Below are 22,564 nucleotides of genomic sequence, written 5' to 3' on the forward strand. Positions count from 1 at the left end.
TAACAAGATATCGACCCACCTCTGGTCCCCAAGCCAGATGATACCCTCCAGTTCCGACATGCTGTGACACGAGGGAAATCTCACACCAAAGCACGTGCACACCCGCCTCTCCCCCTCATCTCCAAGTGCATCGCCTCACCATCTTCTGCCCCAGTTTCCTCTGTGATCAGGCAGGCATGTGGCTATGACTGCGATCAGCAGCCCTGTGAGTGCAAAAGGCAATTTGCATCTGCTCCTCTGAGCCAGATCTCCTCATTCTGGAAGTCTACACCCAAGTTCAGTGCTTTCTGAGGCTCACAAAAGCTCAGAAAGACCCCAGCAAGGTGGGAGACACCGACAACTTCTAACTCCAGCTCACCTCCAGCTAGACACCTACCCTCCCCACCACAGAACAAGAAAGAGGGTGGCAGAGCGATGGGACGGTGGACAAGGCAGGGCTGCAAGGGGGCCAAGATGTTCCTCAGGGCTGGGCTTCAGGGTGGCAGGATTCTGTGCTCCAGATGGAGTGTGTGGGCTCAGGAAAGGAATGAGAGGATGGGGTAGTTGGGCCTGAGCTGGGGCAAGTGCCAAATCCCTCTCTGCAGGATGCCACTGCCTGGGACTCGTGGGAAGACTGAGCACTCCGGGAGACAGCCCCACCTCCCTAGTGCCCTCTCCCCCAGAGGCAGGCTTAAGCCTCCCCAGTATGAGGCTGACTTTCTCTAAGACCTGAGCGCTCCCTTCACGAGTTGCTGTGGTTCTTGGCTCCTGGGAGAGGCTTCCTTGAACCACGATCTGGCCTGGTCCCCAGCCTGCGGATCCTAAACATGCCATCACATCCCAGCTCCACGCGCTGCCCCTTTTCTCCCTTCCTCGTCAGTCAGTTTGTGGCCACCAGCCTGCCATCAGCACCCTGGGCAGGTACTTCCACCGCACTCATAGCCTCTCATCTCACAGGTACTGCCCAGGCATCCCTGCGGGGTGGTTAGAAGAGGTTAATGACACTCTGTGAGCTGCAGTGTCTTGTAGAAAGCCCTCAGCACACACGTGTCAAGAAGGCCAGGATGCTCCAGAAACTACTTGCACCCCCAGCCAAGATGCCCTGTGCGGGGTGACAACCCTTCTGAGTCCACAGAGCCGCAGTCCCTTGATGGGACTGTCTCCTGGTCTATATGAGACTGCAGTGTGACTGCATATGTTCACAGGAAATCCTGGGTTGATGTGTGTGTGTTGGTGGGAGGGGCGCCCACAAAAGCTAACTTGGGAAACCCTGAAGCCCCTAAAGCAACTGAGATTAGAGACCACAACAATTCTCAAGAGAAAAACTGAAGTCTCAGGCCAGGGACAGGTGCTTGTTTGTAGCAGGATCTACTTTTAACAAGCCTCAGGCAGTTTCAGCTGATTTCAATTTGGATACTGTCTGGACAGACTCATCGAAGAGCCCTGTCAGAATTATTTTCTATCAGTGACTGGAATCAGGTCTCTTTAAGAGCAGGCTGTGTTACAGGCAGGTCTGGAGTCTGTGCCTGCCAGCCACAAGCATGTGCACCTGGGCTGACAAGAACATGGTGGACCTTAGAAGTCCAGCACCCCTTTTACACACATGCCTCTCAGGGGAGGCCTGGAGATAGCCCCGTAGCCCATGGCAACCAAGGAGCCAATGGGTGGCCAAGGATCTAGTGCTGCCATGGCGATGAGCTCTTTTCCAGTGGTAATGGAGAGAATGGAGTAGAGTGGATGGGGAAAGGCCTGCACCTGTGCAAGCTCCAGAAACCGCCCCCCCCCCCGCCACCCCAACCTCCACACAGGCGTGAACACTCAGCTGTCCTTGGGACAGACCACAGCATCCGGGAACACAGGCAGGCCATGCTTCCCTGAGTGTGCCCAGGGTTCCTAGGTTCGCTCTCTTGTGCATGTGAACGCAGTTCTCATGTACTGAGTTGGTTTGTATGCAGGTGTTTAAACCAGTTAGCAAATGGGTTTCTGTGTCTTTGATAGATACCAGTGGTACCTGTGTGTGGGTAGTGGGAGGCAGGTATTCCACCAAATACAGGATGTGTGTGTGTACAGATAGACAGGAGTACACCTGTGTGATCCCGAGAATCAGTGTGTGTGTGTGTGTACACGCGCGCAGCAATACATGGAGCATGAATATAGAAGCAGCCTGTGCTTTAGGTTCAGAATGGCTGTCTCCAGGAATTCATGCTCTGACTGTGTGAACCGACCAGCAGGAGCGTCTTTGGTCCAGTGGACGTCCGATGGGTGCATGTCTGCAGATGTATGTGTGTGTGCACGCGGCTATACTGGCGTGTGACCAGTATGCTGGGCCTAGGAGGGGGCTCAGCACGGTTAACTCCCTCCCCAGGCAGCCACATGGCGCTGCCCGCCCCAACAAGGCCCATACAGGCCCAGAGAACTGGCCTCTTCCAGCAACGCCGGCCGATAAGTGGGGAGGACAGAGCAGGCAGGTTCACTGGGGGGCCCCCAAAGTTGGGGTAGGAAGGCCCAGCGTCTCTAACCCGCGCCCCTAGGGTAGGGCCAGATGGGGAGGGTACAGCTGTCCTGCGCCCCAGCCCTGCATCCGCAACCAGCCCTGCTCCCGGAGTTCGAAGTGGTGGGCATCCCGACCCAACACCCTCGACCCTGCCCCGAGCCTTCAGCACTGAAGGGTGGTGGGCTAGTCCCGCGCCCGGGGGGGGAGTGAAGGTGGGGGCCGGCGCCCGCGTACCTGTAGGGAATCCAGTCGGAATGCGGCTTGGAAGTCATGTCTCTCGGGGGCGGGGCGCCAGCTGCGGCTCGGAAGGCCGGGGCCCTTGAGGGCCGGCGCGGGGGCCCTGCTCAGCTTCCGGGCCGCCCAGGGCCGCATCCTCCCGGGCCGGGGCGCTGGGCCCCGCCGAGGCCCGCGCTGCACGCCAGGGCCCCGGCCGCGGGTTCGGAGAACGACTGCTTGCGCCGCGCGATGGGCGAAGCGGCGGAGTGCGCGGGGCCGCCACGGGCGTGCGCGCGCGTGGAGGCGGGAGAAGTCTCCCGCACCGCCCCTCGCCGCCAGAGGGGCTGGGGCCCGCGCCGGGGGCCCGGCCTTGACTTGGCAGCGGCGGCCCGCCTCTCCTCCCTCGCTCCGCCCCGCCCCCGGCGGAGACCCCACCCCCAGATCGGCTCCGGCGTCCCAAACGCCCCCGCCCACCTCACAGAAAGCTCGGGTCCTCCGGCTCCGCGCAAGTGAGAGCGCCTGCGCCCACTTTGGGTGAATAGAGGCGCTGCCACTGGGCGGGTCCCCGACCTCCAAGCCTCAGTTTCTCCTTCTGTGAAACGGGGATAATTCTAACACCTACCTACCTGAACTACCTATTTCCGCTAAGGGATGGGAAACCGTTGCTTAAATGGGGTGAGGGAGAGAAGTAGAGGGTGGGATCCAGTTGTGTAGGAAAGGAATGATGCTCCAAAAGACCGAAAGAGCTCCAAGGGGACCTTCAGGTGCCGAGCACGGAGGTTGGCCTTTCCCCTTCCAGGCAGCTCCATCCGCCTCCCCGGGGAACCTTCTTCGGTTTTAGTAAAGGAGGTGTCTTCCCACTGCGGAGGAGTCCTTCCCCTCTAAGCTATAGCCGTCAAGACAAGGATAACATTCAGTCTAGTGCATCCTTAGCCCTTAAATTTTATATTACTTAATCTCCACAGCAGCCTTGAGAGGCAAGTAGTTGCAGCTGTTTCCCAGAGAATAAAGCTTCGGGAAGGCTAAGATGTCCAAGGACAGAAAGCTCCCAGCGATCTGGCTTTAAAGGACCCAGCGTCTCTGTCTTCCAAAGCCCTAAGGACCACACCTAAACGGAGGCAAAACCTCTCAACAAAGATAACCTTACAGTCTCTGAGCACTGAAGTGGTTCTGGCTGTGACGAGCACCGAGTTCAAACCGTGTTGAGGTGAAGGGCAGCCAATCCACAGTAGGACTGGCTGAAGCTGGGGGAAACCCGGGGATCGCGGAGGGGTCTCCACACTGCAGGTGGGTGTCCTCACGTGCACTGCTGGATTGGGCAGCGCCATCCCCCAGCCAGGCCAGGGGAGTGTCCGTGACTGCCTGGCTAATGGCGAGAGCCTGGAAGGGCAGCCCGCTGTCCTTCCATATAGGAGGGCCCCTACAGCCGCCCTGGGTCCACAACCAGGAGCCCCCATCTCAGGACTCTCCCCACTATAAAAAACAGTAACCAGGATCTTGGTGGGGTGGGGGTGGGGGGCGTTTGCTGAGCATCAGGTGCCAGCTGTATAATTCGTGTAATCCTCACAACCACACAGTGGTAGGTGCTCTTATCATGCCCATTTTGTAGCAGAAAAAACAGGCACCGAGAAGACAAAGATCTTGCCCAAAGTCACACACCTGTCAATGGTGAAGCCAGGATTCACACACCAGTGCCCACAGCCCTTGTCCTTAGCTTCCTCCTGCCTATCACAGTTCTTGCAGTGAGCATGCACACACACACACACACACACACACACGCACGCCACCTCCCTCTTCAGGCTTCTGGCGCACAGGGCAGTCAGATCCATCTCTGTCTACTGCAGCATCAATGCTCGCCAAAGGCTGTGACCTCTGATTATTTATCAACCTCCAGAGCTATCACTGTCAATGAGAACAGAAAGCAGACAAAAAAAAAAAAAAATTCACCCCAGAGTAGGGTGCAGGGGCAGAAGATAGGGTGGTTTCCTTGTCTGCTGGGACCCTTGGCCTGGGCCTCTGTTTTCACTGCTGTCAGGTTCTAGAAGGGCTGCAGAAAGGGGCTAGTCCCTGCCCTGGAGACCAAGGCAGCACAGCAAATCACTACCCAAGGCCTCTATCTGTCAGGACCTGTGGACGGAACACCGCCTAGAAGCAAGAGGTCAGTACCACCCTCCAGACCACTAGCAGCTACCAACCATTTCAGAGATGAGCTGAGAAGACTGCCTCTTCAAGAACTTCAGGCTACTTTCCTCCTTTTTTCCCAAATTATCTGACACCTTAAAGCAATCAGAATCAAGTTGGAAGGTCTCAGGAGCCTGGAGTAATTGAAACTATTAAATAGACACTTTAAGTTCTGTCCTAAGGGAACATAAACTGGAGGCAGAGTGAGGTGCAGAAAAAAGACAGTTCTCCGTGTCTCTTTCTGTGGAGGCTGTGTGCGCCCATGGGATGTGGGGGAGCCAGAGGGGCTGTGTGCCATGTATGCGTGAATGTGTGTGTGTAAGGTATCCCTGCAATCATAATGGGCCTGCACAAGAACATTTGTTAGTTGATATGTTGATGTGTGTGCATGAGGAGGATCTAAGCATGTACTTCTGTGAGTTCTACAGGGATGTGTGAGTTTCACACTCAATTCAGAACTGGTGATGGGTTTTGCTGCTCAGATGACTTCCCTGGTTGACATTTTAAGCGTATGCCCTTGGCTTCTACTAAAAAACCACTCCAGAAAGGCATGAGAATATTGTGCTAAACTGTGGTTAAAATACAGCTGTGCTGTACAGTGACCCTTGAAGAAGTACCTAAGCTTTTTAAATTTAGCCCAGGAACAAGGGTATCTCTACTGAAACAGAGCAGCCCACACGCCCTCACCACCTGTCCCATTCCTCAAAGATGAGGTATTTGCTGTGAATTTAAATTCTCCTCCCGGCATGTTAGGCATTTTCAAACACGGTCATGGCTTGTCAAGGGAGAGGAAGAATACATCGGGACAGAAACAGCCTGAAGGAACCTTCACCAGCTGCCACCCACCTGGAAGGGACCCTAGTGCAAGTTCCCCTCAGTAAGGCTTGTTCAGTTAAGGAAGAAGGTGAACATGTTGGCACCTTGCTACTTCCATGTGGAATCTTAAATTTTCTGTTCCTAATTTAACAGTTTGAGTGTGGGCCACCTTGCGTCAATTTTGGAAGCAAAAGGATATGAAGAATAAATGAACATGGATTCAGATTGGGCACCAAGTCCCAAGGTGTCCTCCCGGCTTCATAGCTTGGCACAGTACCCTTGTTTTCTGAGGGAGACAGTGCAATCGACCAAACATCAACTCGACCCAACTGGGCTCAAGGGTCCTTGCAGCAATTCAGCAGGTGTCAGGCTCAAGCCTGCTCTCAGGGAGCTTTCAGTTTGGCAGGAGAGACAGAAAGCACCAACGCGCCGGTATCACAGTCCAGGTATACAAAGTGCTGGGAGCAGCCAGTGATTCTAAAGGGAGGGACATCGGGTTAGGATAACCTGGGCCTTGAATTGGGCCTTGATGGATGAGGAAGTTTTTTGTTTTTGTCAGCCAGGGAAGTCCCCAGGAGGGTTTTGATAGACAGCTGAGGAAGGAATGGGTGAAGTTTAACAATTCCTGAGAGTCTATGACTGGCTTGGCATGGTTCTGGGCTCTTTTACCAAAGGGCATTCTAGACAGAGAGGATGACATGAGCAAAGGCAGGGATGTGAGAGTCTGTGACCAACGCACATGAAAATCTAAGTGCAAATCACCTAATGGGGTAGTGTGTAGGTGAGTGGTTTGGTGTGGCAGAAAGGCCTAAAAAGTTAAGGTAGGACCAGATCACATGGTCCTCAGAGCATCCGACTGGCGGGCTTGGATTTTATCCTGTAGCCAATGGGGAACCACTAATGGGTTTTAAGCCACGGGTAATCCAATCACTGTGGACGGTGACTGCAGACATGAAATCAGAAGACAACTGCTTCTCTGCAGGAAAGCGATGACAAATCTAGACAGTGTGTTGAAAAGCAGAGACATCACTCTGCCAACAGAGGTCCATACAGTCAAAGGCTACGGTCTTCCCAGTGGTCATATACGGTTGTGAGAGCTGGACTGCAGAAGGCAGAGCGCCAAAGAATCGATGCATTCAAACTGTGGAGCTAGAGAAGACTCCTGAGAGTCCCATGGACAGCAAGGAGATCAAACCAGTCAATCTTCAGGGAAATCAACCCTGAATACTCACTGGAAGGACTAATGCTGAAGCTGAAGCTCCAGTATTTTGGCCACCTGATGCAAACAGCTGACTCATTGGAAAAGTCCCTGATGCTGGGAAAGATTGAAGGCAGGAAGAGAAGGGGGTGTCAGAGGATGAGATGGCTGGATGGTATCACCAATGCAATGGACATGAACTTGGGCAAACTTTGGGAGGTGGTGAGGGCCAGGGAAGCCTGGTTTGCTGCACTCCATAGGGTTGCAATGAGTCGGACATGACTGGGGGTGCAACCGAACAGCAACCTGCCCACATGCACCTTTTAGAAAAAGAGAATTGGGAACAAAATGGGGGATAGAGAGAGACAAGCCCAGAGGTACTGAAACCTGCTAGATGATGGATGGGGAAAGCCAGGGCAGAGATAAAAGGCCCTACACCCGGGACCAGTGCTTTGCAAAGCTGTGGGGCAGACATCATGGCAAGATGGCAGCACATGTGTGGGCAGCCAGAGGAGCCCTCTGAAATTCCATTCAAACTGCAGAATATATGGAGACCACTGCTCCATTACACATGATTAAAGTGAGATAAATAGGCTTACTGATGTCTGTGAAAAAAAATGTAGGGTAACCACTCATAAATTAAAAGCAATATGTCTATTTTCCAAATCACTGCAGAAGAGAGTAGCAAATAAAAATCTTCAGAACAACAGAAACGGTCACAGTCTAGGGACTTCTCTGGTGGTCCAGTGGTTGAGCCTCTGTGCTGCCAAGACAAAGAATTCCGTTACTGATTGGGGAACTAAGATCCCACATGCTGCACAGTGCAGCCAAAACAGAAAAAAATGCTTATAGTCTAAGGGAAACATAAACCTCAAAGTATAAAACAAAGTAATAGGAAGAAAACCAAATGTAACGGTGAGGAAGTCAGTGTAAATGAGTGCCTGTAAGACTGGCAGACGTGACTATCATTTGGGGAGGATGCTCTCTATGCTGGGCACCCTCTGTGTGTTTCATAAAAGCAAAAGGGTGATGAAATGGAACTGTGTGGTTGAGGCTCCAAGGTAATCACATTCCAGGGTGAGGTGGGGCACCACCAAATGTGACATGGAAAAGAGGCTGTATCATGAGCTGGCACATCTCTGATATATATAAAATAGGCTGAAAAAAAAAGGTTATTGGAGGTTCAACAGGAATTTTAGGAAGAGCTCCCAAGGTCCAGTGAGCCCTGAGTAGGAAGGGTGGAGAGTACTATGTCCTTCATCTCCAACCTGAAGGGTGGAGGTTGATGGAAACCCCTATGAGAGCTTAGTGATCGACTCTTTGCAATCCCATGGACTGTAGCCCACCAGGCTCCTCTGTCCATGGGATTCTTCAAGCAAGAACACTGGAGTGGGTTGCCATTCCCTCCTTCAGGGAATCTTCCCAACCTAGCAATTGAACGTGGGTCTCCTGTGTTGCAGGCAGATTCTTTACTGTCTGAGCTACCAGGGAAGCCCAGGATGGGGCCACAGTGCTGGGGCATCTGAGTCACACCTGCCCTGATGGCTGAGAGGGTGCTGCTGCCCCAGGGTCAGCCTGTGCTCTCAGGTTAGTGGGGGTGATGGATACAGTGTGGGCCCCTACACAAGGAACAGGTGTGATTGTCTTAGATCCGAGGCCAGAGGGCCCCCTTGTTAGGGGAGGCCACAGTAGGGGAGGGGATGAGTCCAGCTGCTTTCCCCGGGCCTAAGAATGGGGCCATAGGGTGAGCCATAGAGCAGAAGCACCAGCCACATCAAAGGAGCTGTACTTGGGGAGACACCCCAGTGATGGAATGATCGCCAAGAATCCACAAAAACACCCCACACAGAGAGATAGCCCAGAGAGTGTGACACCAGCTCATCAGAATATCGTATCTAGTCAGGGGAGAACTTTCCTCTCGTCTCCTCTCCTTGTTTTGTACCTTCATCTTGGACCCTGGAGAGGGTCAGAACTGCTGAGTGGACCCTTGCCTACAAGCAGCTGGCCTGAAGCAGGCTGGGGTGGACAAGAGAAGCTGATGTTATGCCGGAGTTCCAAGATTTTTTTAATCACGATAGATAGAACAGACTAATGGCTGACAGGACCACCTTTGGTTACCTGCAAATGGCCAGAAAAGTCACGGACTTACCTTCAATTTCATCTAGGTTTTGGGGAGGGGGGAACAGCATTGAAGAAAAAAATTAGAGACCATGGGAGACAAAAATAAAGTTGGCTTTATGATTCCATCTCATGAGTCATGCCTATTCAACCCAACAGCTACACATGGCTTCTCTCATCTAATCCTCACAACAACACAATGAGGTAGGTACTATTATTATCCCCATTCTGCAGATGAAGAAACTGGAGGTTACATAACCTGCTCAAAGCCCCACAGATAATAAGTGAAAGAGTTCAAACTCAGGCAGCACAGAGTTCTAGAGCTCACAGCTCAATGGCTATCATTTAGAGAAAACCCAGTGATGAGGGCTTAGCCCTTTGACTCATTAATTCCTGTCCTGGAAATTCAGCCAAGGGAAACATGCACTGGAGCCGAAGTTGATGTACAGAGATAGTCATCCCAGCTTTATTTCTATGGGGGAGATTGGCAGGAATTGGGTGGATGGGGGTGGGGTAACAAAATGTATGTCATCTGGGACTTGGTTAGGTCAACGATTCTACGTTCACAGGATGGATCTCTAAGTATCCTTTAGGAGGAATGTAACTACAGAGCAACAGGTTCATGAGGTAAGGTACAGTATCACAGGAAAGTATAACATCCTACAAAGAAGCTCCACACTAACACATGCACACATGGTCTCAGAAAAAGTTGCCCAGGCTGAGAAAGACACAGTCTAGTCCATTGCAAAGCCACCCTAGGACCACCTTCCAGGTGCTGGCTTCCGCTTAACTCTAGCTTGTGGCTCCTTGGATATCCTGTTGACCCCTCCATAGCACAGACAGCACCCTGCCAGTGTGGTTAGGGAGGCAGGCAGTAAACAAACACTTGGTACACAACGGGTTTAGGGAATTAATAAATAATATTCTTAAAGCTGTACAACTGAAATAGTCTTCATCGTCCTATGTAGTATGATCTGTTACCAAGATGGCACCCAGGTGGCCACTCTCCAGTCCACGTGGGCATTAAAAATGTTTGCACCTTTGAACTAGGTATTAGATGATTTATCTTGGACGGGGTGGGGAAGTGTGGGAAGGAGGCTTAATACCTCCTCTTGGCCCAGTGTACCAGCTCTGCTCTGAGGATCTGCTGAGCATCTTCTGCTCCAAGGACCCAGACGTGGGTGGGGTGTGGCTGGGGGACCCAGAGCCAAGGCACAGGGTCTGCCCACTTCCGCACAGGGCATCCAAGGAGCAGGGGCTGAGGTTAGAAATAGGGAAAGACTCTGAGGAGGAGCAACCAGGCCCCCATGCTCAGCCTGCAGGAGGGGTTTGTTTTATCAGTGTTATTGAATTTGCAGATAAGCAACAATGAATTAAGCTGATCAGGAAGAGAGGGAGCGAGTTCTCATTTGTTCATAATGCAAGATTTATCTAGCAGAGCTCTCTCCTTTGTCAAACAGAGAGCCACTGCCTTTATATCCTCCAGCAAAGAACATTTTATTTTGTAACCTTTCAGAAAACCTATGAGTTTGCGGTTTTGACCTTTTTTTTTTTTTCCCTCTCATCTAAGAAAACCATAGGTATTTAAAATGTGAGATGCATTTTAAACAACCCTACTCTGAATGTGCTAACCCATCTCTCTAGCAAGAGGAATCAGACCCTGAAATGCAATTTAAACTATTTGCAAAGTTTATTACCCCTAACATACCATCTTTTCGCTCCATGGCCCTTCTCTTTTGCTGCTAATGGTTCATAAATATCAAATTCTAATCAGATTCTAAAGCTACCAGGTCACTGAAGAAGCAGTGTCCTCTAAGGTAAGAGCTATGGGATTGGAATAAAGCTGGTCTACATTTCTGGCTCAGTTTTCCCATCTCTGAAATGGAGAGAAAAGTCACCAAGACCTATAGAGGCAGCAGGTATAGGAGAAAGAACACCAGACCCAGAATTCCAGTCCTGGCTTTGTTATTAATATGCTGTGTGAGTTTGAGTGAGTACGTTGCCTCTCTGTGCCTCAAGAAATTCAGGGAGTGGGATGTTCTCCAAGGCTACCTTCCAGCACTACACATCTCTCTGATATTTTAACTCCTTACAGCAGGGCTGTTAGGAGACAAAAGAAGGTGATTAGAATTTGTCCAACTCTGAAATAAGGATAAAAGTCTTACATTTTATAAAAGAAACACACAGCAGTGAAAACACACTAGACTTGAACTGAATTCTTGTCTTCTCTGTGCTGCTAACTCATTGGATAGCCAAGGACCACTTGCAGGGCTCGCCTCAGTTTCCTCATCTGTTATGTGGGGACAATGCACATCTTGCCTACCACATAGGGTGTGAGAGACTGAACGCAGAGAAGGAATGTGAACCTGCGATCACTGTTCCAAAGCACCACGGAGATGTGACAACACATAGTAATTACAGCTTCCACTTATTGAGCCCTGGTGTGGAGCCAGCACTGTGCTGAGCGTTACCTGTATTATCTCATTGATTGCTCACAGCAACCCTGAGGAGCTATGACACGAAAGGAAGCATAAGCTCTATGGGTGGTCACAACAGCAAGGATTTACTAGCTTTGGTGGAAGCCTGGGCTTTGGGGCCTGGGCCCATCTCAGAGGAGGATGAGAACAGGCAGTCCCAGCAGCTGCTGCCCTGCCTGGGCTCTGCGGGGAGGAGAGAGCCACTCCACCTCAGCATCTCTGAGCTCTGGGCAGCTTCTTCTAGACTTCCTCAGTGAGACAGTGCCCGGGGCTGGTGGGGCTGGTGGGGCTGGGTGGGGCTGGTGGGGCTGGTGGGGCTGGTGGGGCTAGGTGGGGCGGAACCCACCTATGCCTTTCTCCAACTCCAGGCTGCTCCTGACCTCTCTGCATCTCTCTGCCTGATTCTCAGTCTTCCTCCCAGGCCACCCTCCTTCACATCTCTGCTGCAGGCACCATCCCCCTGCTGCTGCAGAGCCGGCCCCTTCCACGGCCTTAAGGCTGGCATGGGGCAGGTGGCAGGGAATGAGGGGCCCTGCTCAGCAGGACAAGGCCCTGGATTTTGGCTTGATCTTCTCAGGCCAGCTGGCTCTGTCCAGGCCCTCATACTCATCACTACTTCTGGGATCTCCTTGGAGATGGGCAAGCTGGGCTGGCCCTCAGAATGGGCTTCAGAGGTCTCCTCTCCCAAGCAGGCAGAGTTTGGAGAGGTGTTGTGTGTTCCTCTAGCTCATGTCACCCTCCACTCTTCTCCAGCTTCTTGGAACACCTGATCCAAAATCCCACAGGCCTCCCTGCTGGGTCCCACCTCTGCATACTTACACCTCAGCCTGTCTGGTTTTCATGGGTGATGGGTACCCATTTCTCTAGCTCAACCCAACCTATTTTTTACTTTGCCCCATCCCACCTCTTGGCTCTGACACACTGTAGGATCTTCCTGGGGACCCCCACCAGAGCAGGTGACTGGACACTTGCTGATGCTGTTGGCTGACATCCTCGCTCATCCAAAGATACTTTTAGTATCTTGGATGTTGGGAGACCTGAATCTAAGTCCCTGGCCTCCTTTCATGACCATTGACAAATCTCTTCCCAGTTTTCCTGGCCTCAATGTACCGATCCGGAGAAGGCAATGGCAACCCACTCCAGTACTTTTGGCTGGAAAATCCCATGGACAGAGGACCCTGGTAGGCTGCAGTCTATGGGGTCACTAAGAGTCACAACTAGGCAACTTCACTTTCACTTTTCACTTTCATGCATTGAAGAAGGAAATGGCAACCCACTCCAGTATTCTTGCCTGGAGAATCCCAGGGACAGGGGAGCCTGGTGGGCTGCCATCTATGGGGTCACACAGAGTCAGACACGACTGAAACAACTTAGCAGCAGCAGCAGCAGCAGCAGCAGATGTACCAATCTATAAGATGAGGGGACTGGATTAGATAATGTCTAAGGCCCCCAATATCACTGGATTTCCAGTATCCAGGCCCCATCTGACAATTTACATGAAAAAGATGCACATTTCTCGCCTCCCACTCTAAATGCCCTGGGAGAGCTGAATAGGGAACACTCAGAGCAGGTTCACTTGGCTCTCACACCCTTAAGCAAAAGTATAAAGAGCAGAGACCATATCCCTCACCTGGCCACACACCCAGAAGATACATGGGAGATTCAGAATGGACCCTGGCAATGGATCTGAATTCTTTCCTTCCCCAGAAAATGAGTAGAGGTGATAAGCATGTACAAATAACTCAGTAGAAAAGTAAATAGGCAAGTCCCACAAAAACTCCAAATGACCACAAGTACATAGGAAAAACTGGAACCATGATATTTCCTCCCACCACCCTACCACATGAAATCCATCACCAGGTCCTGTGGCTATGAGCTCCTAAGTATCTCTTCAATTGGTCCCCTTCGTCAATCTTCCCACCATTTCCAATGCCACCACCCTGGTCCATGCTACTTCATCTGAGGTACATGGGATCACCTGTGCGCTTCAGGAGTCCACTCTGGAGCCAGATCTGTGGCTTCAAACCAGGCTCTGCCACAGACTCCCTGTGTACTTGGAGACTTAATAGTTAATATACAGAAACCACTCAGAACAGCGCCTGGCATGTTGTAAGGAGATGTGAGTTAGCTGCTATTACATAATGAGCTGCACCCTCTTTCCCTCTGGCTCTCCTGCAGTCTGTTCTCACATGGCATTGAGAGTGATCTCTCCATAATGCAAATCTACCATTGCACCTGCTGCGTTAAATCCTTCATTGACTTCCCTTGCTTGCAGACCAAAAAAAAAAAAAAAAGTTTAAGTGTCCACACAACAGAACAAGTTTCCATTCTCCAGCCATACTGGTCTGCTTTCAGACAAGCCAGGCTCACACTCTCCCAACCTCAGCAGAGGCTGTCTCTTAGGTCTAGAACCTACCTCCCACCCTCCCTGCTTCCAGTTCAAGGCTCTATTGCTGAGACTGAGGGTGATGGTTCAAATGGGATGCAGCCAAACCAACTACCTCAATTTTTAAAAGTTCCTGAAGGCAACACTGAGGAACAGTCATTCAGTTCAATTCAGTCACGCAGTCGTGTTCGATTCTTTGTGACCCCATGGATGGCAGCACACCAGGCTTCCCTGTCCATTACCAACTCCTGGCACTTGCTCAAACTCATGTCCATAGAGTCGGTGAAGCCATTCAACCATCTCATCCTCTATCATCCCCTTCTCCTCCTGCCTTCAATCTTTCCCAGCGTCAGGGTCTTTTCTAGTGAGTAAGTTCTTTGCGTCAGGTGGCCAAAGTACTAGAGCTTCAGCTTCAGCATCAGTCCTTCCAATGAATATTTGGTACTGATTTCCTTTAGGATTAACTGGTTTGTTCTTGCAGTCCAAGGAGTCTTCTTCTAAGGAGTCAAGAGTCTTCTTCAACACCACAGTTCAAAAGCATCAATTCTTCGGCACTCAGCTTTCTTTATAGTTCAACTCTCACATCCATACATGACTACTGGAAAAACTATAGCTTTGACTAGACAGACCTTTGATGGCCAAGTAATGTCTCTGCTTTTTAATATGCTGTCTAGGTTGGTCGTAGCTTTTCTTCTAAGGAGCAAGCATCTTTTAATTTCATGGCTGCAGTCACCATCTGCAGTGATTTTGGAGCCCCCCAAAATAAAGTCTGTTACTGTTTTCATTGTTTCCCCATCTATTTGCCATGAAATGATAGGACCAGATGTCATGATCTTGTCTTCTGAATGTTGAGTTTTAAGCCAACTTTTTCTCACTTTCATCAAGAGGCTCTTTAGTTCTTCTTCAGTCATTAGTCTACTATAGTAGACTATATATTAGCCTATAACACTCCTTAGTCTACTATATTAGAAAGTAGAGTCATAATTTACATTGTTGCAAATGGGATCAACCCAGGGATCAAACCTGCAATAATTTACATTATTGCAAACGGCACTCTGTACTGGGTTCTTGAGAAAACTAAAGTGGATCAATGAGAAAATCTCTAGAATCAGAAAGTTCAATAAAGTCACCACATAAAAAGATGAAAAGAAAATACTCAATATTTATATTATAATTATAAAATAATAATCATTTACAGCTTGAAAGATCTCTCATCTACAATGGAAAGATTATGTGTGAAATGTTTTAAAATAATATTAATGAAACTTATTTGTGATCCATATGAAGAAATTTAGGCAATATAATTGAGATTTATAAAAAGAACTTGAATGGAGATTCCTAATATATTCCTACCTGATAAGAAGAGTATTTTAAAGATAGCAATTTTTCCTAAATTAGACTTCACTTAATTCAAAGCAAAAATTGAAGGGAAGTTTGAAACTTGATAATGTACAGGGATTTCTTAAGATTCCCTTAGGTGATGACCTGAGGAAAGGAGGGCACAGGCCAAGATGGTCTACGAACCAGGCTTCTAAGACAAGAAAGGCAAAGTAGTCACTTTGCCTTGATGACTAGTGCCAATCAGCAGTGTTCCTAAAAACAGGTCATCAACAAGGATTTTCTGTAGAGCCCAGGGAACTCTCAACACTTTTTAATAACCTACATGGCAAAAGAATCTGAAAAATAATAGATATATGTGTATATATATATACAACTGAATCACTTTGCTATATACCTGAAGTGAATATAGCATTATAAATCAACTATACTCCGTTCAAAATTCTCCAAGCCAGGCTTTAGCAATACGTGAACCATGAACTTCCAGATGTTCAAGCTGGTTTTAGAAAAGGCAGAGGAACAAGAGATCAAATTGCCAACATCCGCTGGATCATTGAAAAAGCAAGAGTGTTCCAGAAAAACATCTATTTCTGCTTTATTGACTATGCCAAAGCCTTTGACTGTGTGGATCACAATAAACTGTGGAAAATTCTGAAAGAGATGGGAATACCAGACCACCTGACCTGCCTCTTGAGAAACCTATATGCAGGTCAGGAAGCAACAGTTAGAACTGGACATGGAACAACAGACTGGTTCCAAATAGGAAAAGGATTATGTCAAAGCTGTGTATTGTCACCCTGCTGATTTAACTTCTATGCAGAGTACATCATGAGAAATGCTGGGATGGATGAAGCACAAGCCGGAATCAAGATTTCCAGGAGAAATATCAATAACCTCAGATATGCAGATGACACCACTCTTACGGCAGAAAGTTAAGAAGAACTAAAGAGCCTCTTGATGAAAGTGAAAGAGGAGAGTGAAAAAGTTGGCTTAAAGGTCAACATTCAGAAAACTAAGATCGTGGCATCCAGTCCCATCACTTCATGGGAAATAGATGGGGAAACAGTGTTAACAGTGGCTGACTTTATTTTTCTGGGCTCCAAAATCACTGCAGATGGTGATTTCAGCCATGAAATTAAAAGATGCTTACTCCTTGGAAGGAAAGTTATGACCAACCTAGATAGCATGTTAAAAAGCAGAGACATTACTTTGCCAACAAAGGTCCATCTAGTCAAGGCTATGATTTTTCCAGTGGAAATGTATGGATGTGAGAATTGGACTATAAAGAAAGCTGAGTGCTGAAGAATTGATGCTTTTGAACTGTGGTGTTGGAGAAGACTCTTGAGAGTCCTTTGGACTGCAAGGAGATCCAACCAGTCCATTCTAAAGGAGATCAGTCCTGGGTGTTCATTGGTAGGACTGATTTTGAAGCTGAAACTCCAGTACTTTGGCCACCTGATGTGAAGAGCTGACTCATTTGAAAAGACCCCGATGCTGGGAAAGATTTAGGGCAGGAGGAGAAGGGGATGACAGAGGATGAGATGGTTGGATGGCATCACCAACTCAATGGACAAGGGTTTGGGTGGACTCCAGGAGTTGGTGATGGACAGGGAGGCCTGGCGTGCTGCGGTTCATGGGGTCACAAAGAGTTGGACATGACTGAACGACTGAATTGAACTGATACTCTGACATAAAATGAAATTTTTTTTAACAAAGAGGATTCCTAAATTTTGTCTTACAAAGCAGTTGGGTCGCTGATAAAATTAGGTGTCCATTCTGTACCTCAAGTAAGTGCTTTTAAGGGTAACTGGTTAATAAGAGGTGAGATGTTAGTTTTGAGGTACCAACTTTGAGAGAGTGAGCAGTGAGAAGCAGACTCCTGCACCAGAGCACAAAGACCTCAGGGTGCAGACAGACTGCGCCCCTGCCGAGGAGGTGGGACGGCTGCAGGGCTGGCGGTGCAGGTTCAGAGGATGTGTGGGCTGGGCCTGCTCCCCCGACTCCCCACCCTACACAGGAAGCTGCCAATAGGCTCCAGGTCTCAGGCAAACCCATAGTTGCCGAGTGATCTCCCGCACCAGCTACACCCACCCCGAGGAAGCACATCTATCACCGTGTGGCCCTCCTGCCCTGCCTCCCAGGACAGGAGGTAAAGGGCAGTGGCAAGGGGAGTTGGTGTCACCACTTCCTTTTTTGCCTATTTTATCCAATCAATGGGCCTCTTTTTCATTTTCAGAGCTGTGAGTTGAGCACACAATTCAACTGATCTGTGTTGATGCCCAAGATTAGGGCAGCCTGGGATAAACTATTTTCCTGCCCTTGATTCCCCTAGGTAACCCAGGTAAAAATTATCTGGAGGCAAAGAAAAGTAAGAAAAGCAAAGAAAATTCTGATAATGATGGCTAATGAGAGGAGGACCAGTCTGACTAGATGTTAAAATATATTATAAAGCAACACCAACTAAAACAGCATGCTGACAGATAGGAATCTCACATGAAATGTCAGTGGACAAAGACAAGCAACACAGAAATATACCCCATTTTCTGTAAGAACTTAAATATTACCCCAAAGTACTAAACAAGAAAACAGGAATGCAAACTTGTGATGACAGCTGTATAAAATGAAGTGTACATGGAGTTATCTGGAAGGGGAGAGAGAAACATTCCAGAGCCTTGAGATTTTGGCTGATTTTCAGTGGAAGGAATTGGGGTTACCACAGCACAAAGTTTATGTAGAGAAAGAGCAAAGAAAATAAAAAATCTAACAGTTCAGCAAACCAGGAAGTATGCTGGGATCTGAATTCTAGTCACAACTTCTCACTGATGAATGGCCTGGGACTAGGTCTTCCCCTTTCTGGGCCTCAGTCCAACAATTCAAAGATAAAGGATTAACATAGATGACCTCCACTGGCCCTTCCAGCTCAGCCATTCCTCTGGGATTGACAGTATGGGAAATCATCCCCCATTTCTGGTTTCTACAGCAGGATATGATGGGAAAAAAAGAAAGACCCTCAGACCTTTCCTGATCCAAACTGCTGAGTGACACTGGAGGTTGGCTCTATTCATCTGAGCATGGAGACTCCCTCTGCAGCCAGACCTGTTAGTCTCTGGCACCCAGAGATGAGTAAGACATGGTGCCAGCCTATGAGAATCACAGGGCAGTGGAGGACACTGGTGAACACAGACACAACAAGTGATAATCGTGAGCAGAGTGAAGGTCTGGACCAGTGGGGTCCAGCGTTGTGGAGGCATAGGGGTGGGCAGTAGAGTCTGGCCAAGGGTCAGGCAGAGCTTTGCAGCAGAGGCACCACTCAGGCTGGATGGAGATTTAATGAAAAGGAGTAAGGGAGACTCAGGAGGCAGGAGAGCACTGGGGTGGGTGGGTGGCGTATGGAATGAATGGGGAGGTTATTCGGGGCCAGGCTGAGGTCTTGAATCTCTTAGCAGCAATAGGAAGTTGGGGAGACACATGGTCCCGCTTGTAAGGCAGATCACAGGCAGCCCTTGGAGCAGGGTCTGGGGTGAGGCAAGAGGGGTGCAGAGATACAGGTGAGTGGGGTCTTCAACAGCCCAGAACAGAGGGGCCTGGCCTCTGGCTGAGAAGGGGACCAGGGTGAGGGGCACAGCTGAGGTGAGCCCACTAAGAAAGGGCTCGGGTCAGGGCGCACAACCAGAGGGAAAGCAGAGCCTTTGGAGATAGCTTCTGAGGCCAGGCTGCCTCCAGCTTTTGTGTTTGGAGTATTTTTTGTTTTGGGGGGTTTTTTTGGCTAATAATCCTGGCTCTGCCATTTAGAGTCATGGAACCCTGAACTATTCATGTAACCAGTCTCATCTCAGTCTTCTTATCTGCAAACAATTGCAACTATTTCTTAGGGATTTCAGGAGATTAAGTGATTTAATAAATGAAAGCCTTTGGAATAGTGCCTGACATAGTAAGCGCTCCACGAGAGGTGATGATGACAATGAAGATGACGGAGGAATGGCTGGAGGTGGGGCAGGGATCCCCACAGGAAACACAGTGGGAGAAGAGGTTTGGGAGGGGGGTTGGATATGTGAGTTCCAATTCAGATATGCTAGGTTTGCATGTCTGCAGGACACACATTTTCGGTAAGTGGAAGAGCATACACAGAGGATGGGCCAGGAGATGAGTTCAGGGAGTCTTGAGGGAGGAGGCTGAGGGAGAGAGGGCAGAGAGGTTGCCCCAGGGGAAGATGCAGAGAAGAGGCTGACGGAAGAGGGGGATTTTGTGGGGGTGAAAACCATCAGAGTGAAAGCTCCCAGGGCAGGGATTTCCTCAGCTTTGCTCCCCAGATTATCCCCATTACCTAGGGCAGTGCTGGAACAAAGCAAATCAATATTTCTTTGCTGGGTATATAAATAAAGATAATCGTTCCTATCCACTCCATAGATTTTCTTAGGCACAAAGTAATACAGAAGCTGCTACTGCTGCTAAGTTGCTTCAGTCGTATCTGACTCTGTGTGACCCCACAGACGGAAGCCCACCAGGCTCCCCCGTCCCTAGAATTCTCCAGGCAAGAACACTGGAGTGGGTTGCCATTTCCTTCTCCAATGCAGGAAAGTGAAAAGTGAAAGTGAAGTCGCTCAGTTGTGTCCGACTCTTCGTGACCCTGTGGACTGCAGCCTACCAGGCTCCTCCGTCCATGGGATTTTCCAGGCAAGAGTACTGGAGTGGGGTGGCATTGCCTTCTCCGAATAACAGAAGCTAATGTTTATTAAACATCTACTATGTGCAAGGACCTGTGCCAAAAACCGCATCTACGGGGTCTCACTGAGTTTTTATGGTAGCCCTACACAGGAGGTACTATCAGTGTTCTCATTTTACATGAAACAGGTTTCAAAGGTAAAGCAACTTGCCCGAGTTCACACAGCTAGGAAGGAGCAGACAGGGTCCAAACCTGGGAATCTGTGACTCCTTGACACTGGCTGAACAGGATGGGAAACTGGGAAAGGACAGCCCATCAACAGCCTCATCGCACTAACTCCCAAGTGCCCCATAAAGAGTGACAGTTCCTGGATCTTGCTGGAGGAAGGGGGAGGCAGAGGTACGAGCCAGAGATGCAGGACCTAGTTAGTGTAAGACTGGTAGGGTAAGGCCATCGACAAACCAATATCTTATGCAGCCAGACGCCGGGAGGACAGAGAAATCAGATCAGGAAATCAGAGTGGAGCTGCTGGAGTAAGAGGTTCAGAATGAAGGGCAGAAACAGAGAGAGGGAGGGGTCCTATCTTCACGTGGTGATGGCTCTGTGCATGTGTGAGTGTGTGTGTGCTGGAGAGAGGTGATGGGCTACACAGTTGCCCAGAGGATCCTGGCAGGTCCAGGGGTGTCCTGGGGGGAAAGGGACTGAGGGCCATCTGCCAAGTGCAGGTACTGCACACCTGAAAGGGGCAGAGCTTGTGCAGGTGGCTTCACACCCCTTCAGAGTGCTTTTGTAACCACTGCTGAAGTCCTCAAACATCAGCAGTTATTACTGGTGTAATTTACAGGCTAGTTCCTAGACCAAGGAGTCCAGAACCAGGGATCACGTCTGATTCTGGCCCCTGCTGCGTGCCCAGTACAAGCACAGTACCTGATAAACGAGCACATTTCCAGAAAGGGATACAAACAGTCACATAGGCTAGACTTGCCCTGGATCTCCAACTTGCAGGTGACAGGCTGGGACTCAGGACCCTGGAATCCTCTTGCCCCAGGGCTGTGGTGCCCAGAGCAGGGGTCCTGGAGGAAGTCTGAGGCAGCTTCAACCAGACTCTTCCCAGAAGTCTGGACCCTCTACATGGTCCTCCTGCCTCCAGAGAACAGTCCACCCCCTGGTCCCCTGTGCATAGCAATGGACCAGGCCTGGGATCAGGGCTCGGGCACAGGCAGCTGACCGCACGGAACTGCCTGCCCCGCCGCGTCCTGACCCCATGCTGGGCCCCTCCTGACTCCTTCGCTGTGCTGCCTGCCTGCCTCCGGTGATGCTCCTGCAGGGGAAAGGTGGTTCCGTGCTGTGCCAAGCAAGACCTCAGCCCAATCCTGGTGAGACCTGCTGGCTCTGCCACTCTGGGAACTCCCGGTGTGAAAGAGAACTGCTGAGAGCCCGCTTTGCCCCTGGCAGGACCCTGGAGTCCCACAGGTCCCGGGCCTCAGGGCAGCATCTGGCTGTGCCCTCCCTCCTCAGCCAACTCAAGGATAATACGTTAGCCACAGACTACTTAGCCACAGCACCAGCTGGAGCACTCACCACCATGCATATACTTGTTCTCTCTGTGACCCTGGGGTCACAGAAGTGTCAGCAGTCACAGAAACCACACTGTCACATATGAATGGACCTACTATATGCATGGCTGGTGTGAGTGCTTTCCACGCATCATTGTGACTCCTCATGCGATTCTGGGTTCGAGATGTTAATAAACCCATTTTCAGATGAGGAAACAGAGGCTCAGGAACTCGCCAGGATTTAACCATCCACTGGGCTAAACTCACCATAACCCGCAGGTCAGATTAACCCAGAAGCTGAGATTCTGTTCCAGCTCTGCTCCTGGGCTTTGCCAGTGCACATGCTGTCCCCTCCCCTCCCTCCACCCCGGGCCCTCCTGCTGAGCACAGAAGCACACCTGAGACACACATGGCCCAGCTCTAGAAGCTAAAAGAAGCAAAAGAAGGGAAACTGGCATTTGTTGAGCAACAGCTATCTGTGCTGAGCACTTTCATTCATTCCTTTCTAATTCAATTCTTTTGAATTCCTCTGTAATTCAACCACCCTATAGTGAATATCCCCATTTTACAGAAGAGGAAGTGGAGGGTGGGAGATGGTAAACTAAAGTGACACAGAAACACACAGCACCAGGGTCAGACTCGGTTATCCAAATCTGAATCCACATTTCTGCTGCACCAAACCACTTCTCGGCTCTGTCTAGTTGCCATTTGGGGGTCCTGGGGCCATGTCTCGCCTGTCCATGATCATCTGCTCCAGCCCTACCCAAGCCCTGGGTCCATGAGCATTAGGCCAGGAATGAGAGGGAAAGGAGATTCATTTCTGGCCCAAAGGCCGGAGGACACAGAGCCCAGGACGGCTCCCGGCTGCACCCCCTCAGCTCCACGTCCATGAGCCAGGCCTTCTCTCAGCAGATCCAAACCCAGGTGCTGGGCTGGAACACTGATCCTGGCCAGCTTCTGCCAATTCCCCTCCAAGAGGCCGGCCCCTGTTGTCTGTATCACACACTGGCCCTGTGTCCTCCCCTCCCCCAGCATCCTGCTTCAACACAGACAGGCCCTTGGTACAGGAACTCCCAGATGCGCTTGGCTCACAAACGGTCCCGTAACTCCATCCTACCCAGGACACCCTTGAATGTCCACGT

General features: G+C 50.0%; 1 protein-coding gene across 15 annotated transcripts in view; it reads right to left on the minus strand.

Moving 5' to 3' along the window:
* The window catches only part of TUB (TUB bipartite transcription factor), an 89,405-nt gene that overhangs the window by 22,491 nt on the left and 44,350 nt on the right, over window positions 1-22,564 (minus strand). The window contains exon 1 of one of the 15 annotated variants that reach the window (XM_086340200.1): window positions 2,708-2,971. The exons of 13 other annotated variants lie outside the window; for them this stretch is intronic. In XM_086340200.1, coding sequence (XP_086196326.1) covers window positions 2,708-2,745 — 38 coding nt within the window. In that variant the 5' untranslated portion in view covers window positions 2,746-2,971. Of the gene's footprint in view, window positions 1-2,707; window positions 2,972-22,564 lie in introns of those variants that run through there. One more of the 15 variants, XM_086340204.1, reaches the window with a different exon arrangement.

This window comes from Bos grunniens, chromosome 15, assembly GCF_055505025.1.
Source record: "Bos grunniens cultivar Pamir isolate PY7600 chromosome 15, Bosgru_T2T1.0, whole genome shotgun sequence".
Classification (NCBI taxonomy): domain Eukaryota; kingdom Metazoa; phylum Chordata; class Mammalia; order Artiodactyla; family Bovidae; genus Bos; species Bos grunniens.